At 37.1% G+C, this 6,580-nt stretch overlaps 1 protein-coding gene across 1 annotated transcript in view; it reads left to right on the top strand.

Annotated features, from left to right (window-relative positions):
- The first annotated feature begins 228 nt into the window (after window positions 1-228).
- LOC141110627 (uncharacterized) overlaps window positions 229-6,580 on the top strand; it is a 28,939-nt gene continuing 22,587 nt past the window's right edge. Inside the window, exon 1 of the mRNA XM_073602075.1 lies at window positions 229-392. Coding sequence (XP_073458176.1) covers window positions 344-392 — 49 coding nt within the window. The 5' untranslated portion in view covers window positions 229-343. The remainder of the gene's footprint in view (window positions 393-6,580) is intronic.

Genomic DNA, 6,580 nt, shown 5'->3' with positions numbered 1-6,580 from the left:
GTGAGAACAGGGGTTAAATTCTTTCTTGACATGTAGAAAATTGTTCTTGGATACAAAGTAACATTTACAAACCATTCCAAGTCTTTGCACAGGTGTCCAAACATTTTAGAACATTTGTTGAACAAACAGTAAAATGCAATTGTGTAAAATATGGATTTTGACAAAGAGGAACTGCTTGTACACCTTGTACCTTATGCTTTGGCACAAAATGAAACTCAAATTAGTATAAATATCTCTCCTATATTCCCAAACCCTCACTCAACTCTAGTTTCAGGTACAAGATCCGTCAGGCTACTCGAATATTGGTCTTCGAACCTGAACCATAACCATAACTTCCATAACCATGAATAAAATCTTCGTCGTCTTGATCTTGAGTGCTATGGTAACTACAGGTAAGAAATACTTATGGCATAAAATTGTGTTTTTTTTTTTTTAATTTGTGTTGCTCCATTGTACTAAACGTTTGTACTCTAATACAAATTGGAAGCTACAGGGTGTGTAAATCCTAACAACGAACTGGTCTAATTTACTCCAATTGTGTCTGTTAAATATATAATTGAAAGCATTTTGCTAAAACTATTTATAAAATGCAACAGAATACCAGTTGATTCTGCCAGAGATACAGAGCTGATAATGTTTTGAAAGGTCAGTTACTGAAAAAGAAGTTTGTTGATAAGCAATATAACCCTGAACTTATAGAGAGGGTCCACCAGCTCTAAGACCAAGAACTGGGCAATCAAACAATACTTTAGCAAGCTTTCGAATGAACTGCACTCCTATGATCCATAGGACAAGAACAGAAAAAAAAGCTTTGGCTATACTTCTCAGATATATTGCATAACACGTAGAAGAGAGGGAGTAGTCTATGCCCTCCAATGTCCATGCCAGATCCAATATATTGGACAAACCAAATGACCAATGTGTATGAGAATTAGGGAACATGTCCAATACATTAGGTTACCCTAAGCATAGCGTCTCAAACCATGATGCAACTCATTACAATAAAGACTTCTCCTCCTTAATTTTTTGGGGAATTACAAAAAAAACCCTTTTGGGAGGGAAAGTACTGTAATAAAATGACCACCCCCTGCCAGCGGGAATCTTTTTGGATACATGAGACCCTTCATCCGCTAGGCCACAATATTGAATTTGGCATTAAAGGGGTTGTAAAGGTAATTTTATTTTTTTTTTAAAATAACTAACATGTCATACTTACCTTCACTGTGCAGCTCGTTCTGCACAGAGTGGCTTGAACCTGCTCTTCTGGGGTCCCTCGGCGGCTGTTTCAGCTCCTCCCCGAAAGAAATAACCACCTTAATGCGAGCTCCCTCGCATGGTGGTTAGTTGTTGCGGGCGCGCTCCCGTGATACAGCCGGCGGCTATAGCCGCTCGCTGTATCACTCGGCCCCGCCCCCCGGCGCGCCGCGTCATCGGATGTGATTGACAGCAGCGCGAGCCAATGGCTGCGCTGCTTTCAATCCATCCACTGCAGCCAATCAGCGACCAGGCTGAGCTGCAATAGAGATGACGAGAACGAGCAGCGGAGATTCGAGGTGTCAGGTAAGTAAAACGGGGGGGCTGGGGGCGGCGGTATTGTCAAAAGTTTTTTCACCTTAATGCATATAATGCATTATGGTGAAAAAATTTTTACCTTTACAACCCCTTTAACTGGTTTAACAGTAATTATTAGCTTAGGTTATCAATTTTTTCATTGTTTGTCAATATGTAATATTTAGTGTGTCACGTATTATTATTTTCCTCATCTCTCTCATGTAATTTTATTATATTTTTAAGGTCAACATTGTAGTTGATTATTAGTGAATTTTGGGGAATCATTTTTGAGCTGCACACTTAGTGACATCATGCTTGTCGATTTTACTTATCTTGCCTTTACTTTTTTACCCTGTATTATTTTTTACTCTACATTATTATTTCTTTAACATATTCCAATCAGAATGTAATACTCAATAGGATCGTTTTAAATAAGATATCTGGTTCATTTATATATATTTTTACATTTACATTCATTCTGACCATATGAATGTTTTATTTACAATGTAAAGTAGTGAGTGTACAGCTTGTATAACAGTGTACACTTGCTGTCCCCTCAAAATAACTCAACACACAGCCATTAATGTCTAAACCGCTGGCAACAAGAGAATACACCCCTAAGTGAAAATGTCTAAATTGGACCCAATTAGCCATTTTCCCTCCCCGGTGTCATGTGACACGTTGTGCCACGTACACACTATTGTAATTTCCGTCAGAAAAAACTTGGATGGTTTTTCCGACGGAATTCCTCTCAAGCTTGCCTTGCATACACACGGTCACACAAAAGTTCTCTGAACTTTCGACCGTCGAGAACGCGGTGACGTACAACACTACGACGACCTGAGAAAATGAAATTCAATGCTTCCGAGCATGCGTCAAATTGTTTCCGAGCATGCGTGATTTTTTGCGCATCCGAATTGCATACAGACGAACGTATTTTCGGATAGGAACTTTTCCAGACTGAAAAATAGAGAACATGCTCTCAATCTTTTGCTGGCTGGAATTCCGCCAGCAAAAGACCGATGGAGCATACACACGGCCGCATTTTCCGTCAAAAAGCTCTCATCTGAGTTTTGCTGGCGGCATTTCCGATCGTGTGTACGCAGCATTAGTGTTACAAGGTCTCAGGTGTGAATGGGGAGCAGGTGTGTTAAATTTGGTGCTATTGCTCGCACTCTCTCATACTGATCACTGGAAGTTCGACATGGCACCTCATGGCAAAGAACTCTGAGGATCTGAAAAAAAGAATGTTCTTTCTACATAAAGGTAGCCTAGGCTATAAGAAGATTGCCAAAACCCTGAAAATGAGCTGCAGCACGGTGGCCAAGACCATACAGTAGTTTAACAGGACAGGTTCCACTCAGAACAAGCCTCGCCATGGTCGGCCAAAGAAGTTGAGTGCACGGGCTCAGCGTCACATCAAGAGGTTGTCTTTGGGAAATAGACGTATGAGTGCTGCCAGCAGTGCTGCAGAGGTTGAAGGGGTGGGGGGTCAGCCTGTCAATGCTCAGACAATACGCCGCACACTGCATCAAATTGGTCTGCATGGCTGTTGTCCCAGAAGGAAGCCTCTTGTAAAGATGATGCACAAGAAAGCCCGCAAACAGTTTGGAAGACAAGCAGACTAAGGACTTGGATTACTGGAACCATGTCCTGTGGTCTGATGAGACCAAGATAAACTTATTTGGCTAAGATGGTGTCAAGCGTGTGTGGCGCAACCAGGTGAGGAGTACAAAGACAAGTGTGTCTTGCCTACAGACAAGCATGGTGGGGGGAGTGTCATGGTCTGGGGCTGCCTGAGTGCTGCTGGCACTGGGGAGCTACAGCTCATTGAAGGAACCATGAATGCCAACATGTACTGTGACATACTGAAGCAGAGCATGACCCTTTACCCTAACACACCTCCAAGATGACCACTACCTTGCTAAAGAAGCTGAGGGTAAAGGTGATGGACTGGCCAAGCATGTCTACAGACCTAAACCCTATTTAGCATTTGTGGGGCATCCTCAAACGGAAGGTGGGGGAGCGCAAGGTCTCTAACATCCACCAGCTCTGTGATGTCGTCATTGAGGATTGAAAGAGGACTCTCGTGGCAACCTGTGAAGTACTGGTGAACTCCATGCCCAAGAGGGTTAAGGCAGTTCTGGAAAATAATGGTGGCCACACAAAATATTGACACTTTGGGCCAATAGGGGGACATCAGTAAACTGTACCCTGCATGCATGCTTCTCTAGAGACACTCTGCATGTGGTTACTGAAAAAATTAAGGGAAAAAAATGGATTTTGGCTTAAACTGCTCTCGTATGGCAAATGCATTTAGCAGAAGTATTAGTTGTACTGTGTTTAGCAGTTTTAAATGCTTCTCATTTAAAAACAAAAAGGTCAATTCACAATGCTAAAAGTCATACATAATCTGCCTAATTTGCCAAAATGATTATTAATTAAAACTAATATTTGCTGTAAATAATGATCTTATTAGAGAATGATGCATGTGTTAGAGCTATGTTAAATAACCCGAATATCTTGCTTTTATTAATTGGACCAGAATTTTGTTGAATTTTAGCGCATAATAATTATGTTCCAACCCTTAACCCCTTTGTTTAAAGTGCTTACATATACGGTAACTTGTCAGACAATATTCTTTATAATGTAATTGAGCTGCAAAAAGGAAAAATTATTCCCCTTGCTACTGGTATTCATAGGTGGGCACAGCTGGGAACACAGAGGCACAAATATCACCACTATAATCAGTTTTGGGGTTTAAACATGAGACCCTTCATCCGCTAGGCCACAATATTAAATTTGGCATTAACTGGTTTATCAGTAATTATTAAGTTAGGTTATCAATTTTATCATTTTTTGTCAATATGTAATATTTAGTGTGTCACGTATTATTATTTTCCTCATCTCTCTCATGTAATTTTATTATATTTTTAAGGTCAACATTGTAGTTGATTATTAGTGAATTTTGGGGAATCATTTTTGAGCTGCACACTTAGTGACATCATGCTTGTCGATTTTACTTATCTTGCCTTTACTTTTTTACCCTGTATTATTTTTTACTCTACATTATTATTTCTTTAGCATATTCCAATCAGAATGTAATACTCAATAGGATCATTTTAAATAAGATATCCGGTTCATTTATATATATTTTCACATTTACACTCATTCTGACCATATGAATGTTTTATTTCCTATACTTTCGCTTAGTTCCGAATTAGTTTTTTAATGAATTTTGACAAATTTGTTAATTCATTAATAACCGAATTAACGAAAACCTGTTTAACAAACTTTTCTGAATATTCAAAATTTTGAATATTCAAAAATTCGTAAATTTGAAAAAATTCGTAAATTTGGAAAACAGAAAGAAATCCAAAATTTGGAAATTCAAAAAAAAATTGGGAATTCAGAAAAAATTGGAAATTCGAAAATTTCAAAAAAATCGGAAATTTGGAAATTCGAAAACCTGAAAAAACGAAAATTCGAAAATCTGAAATAACTAACTAATAACTTAACTATTACTAACTATTAAATTATAGGTATTGGAATTTCCTTTCAAATTGGGCTGTTAATGAATGTAAAGAATACAAATTTATCCGAAGTTATGAATTATCCGAAATAACGAATGCCATATCTAAACGAATGGAACATTACGAATTAATAATAATAAATGACAATAATAATAATAAAATGTTTTATTATTAATATTATGTATTATTAATTTGTTCCGTTCCATTTGTTTAGATGCAGCATTCGGTATTTCGGATAATTCGTAACTTCGGATAAATTGGTATTCAGTCACTAACAGCCAAATTTGAAAGGAAATTCCAATACCTATAATTTAATAGTTAGTAATAGTTAAGATATTATTAGTTAGTTATTATTTCAGATTTTCAAATTTTCTGGTTTTGGAATTTCAGATTTTTTTTGAATTTTCTGATTTTTTTTTTTTGAATTTCAGATTTTCCAATTTTGTTTGCATTTCCAATTTTTTTTAGAATTTCCAAATTTACGAGGTTTTTCAAATTACTGAATTTTTTTCGAATTTACATTTTTTTCGAATTTATGAATTGTGATCATAACAAATGACCCAAAAAACGGAAAAAAATAAATAAATGAATTTTTCGGCAGTGCACATGTCTATTATTTTACCTTAATATTTTTAATTTCATATATATAACTATGCCACTAATCATGTCTCAGCTTTCCTCCATACCATACTCTTATTTATCTGATCTCATAAGCCTTTCGTTATTTTTTTTTATATTAATATATTTTTATATATAAATAGTTTTACATTTTTTCAAATTTTTATACCTATTCATATATATTTCTTACACATTTTATATCATTTTTATAACACTTTATTGTCTTGTTTAATAAAGTATTGTTCACTATTAAAGTAGTATTACAGTTTTGTTCTCTTTTAGATTTAAAATAACAAACATATTATATTTACCTGCTCTGTGCAGTGGTTTTGCACAGAGCAGCTCCAATTCTATTCTTTCGTGTCCCCCATAGGTGCTCCTGGCTCCTCCTCCTCCTCAGTGCCCCCAAAAAAAGCTGCTTGTCCTGGGGGCACCTCCTGAGCCGCTGTTCTATGCGTCCATAAGACACTTAGAGCCGTGGCTCCCCCCCTGCTCTCTCCCCATTGGCTCATGCTGCTGTCTCACCCAATGAGGAGGGAGAGTCTTGGGGCAGCCAAGGCTATCGTGAACATCGCCAGATTGGAGGGGGCTCAGTGGATTTGGGGGGGCACTGCACGCAGAGGTTTTTTACCTTCACTCATAGAAGGTAAATAAACCTTCAGCCGTTAGAACCACTTTAAGTATATTTAAAGCCTTCAGACATTTAATGATGTCTAGGATATATATTTTATGTGAATTTTTAGACATTACTTTATATTATATTTGGTGCTGTGTAGTTCAGTTAGTATTGTATACCATTGTGTTATATTCCTTTATTCACAATCGTCTCTTTTTATTAAGTTTGATGGTATGCTGGTGCTTGAAGTCTGCTTTGTAAA

This window comes from Aquarana catesbeiana, linkage group LG10 (assembly GCF_042186555.1).
Source record: "Aquarana catesbeiana isolate 2022-GZ linkage group LG10, ASM4218655v1, whole genome shotgun sequence".
NCBI classification, from domain to species: Eukaryota; Metazoa; Chordata; class Amphibia; order Anura; family Ranidae; genus Aquarana; species Aquarana catesbeiana.
Note: the sequence above shows the minus strand (reverse complement) of the source record. Positions and strands in the feature narration are given on the sequence as shown.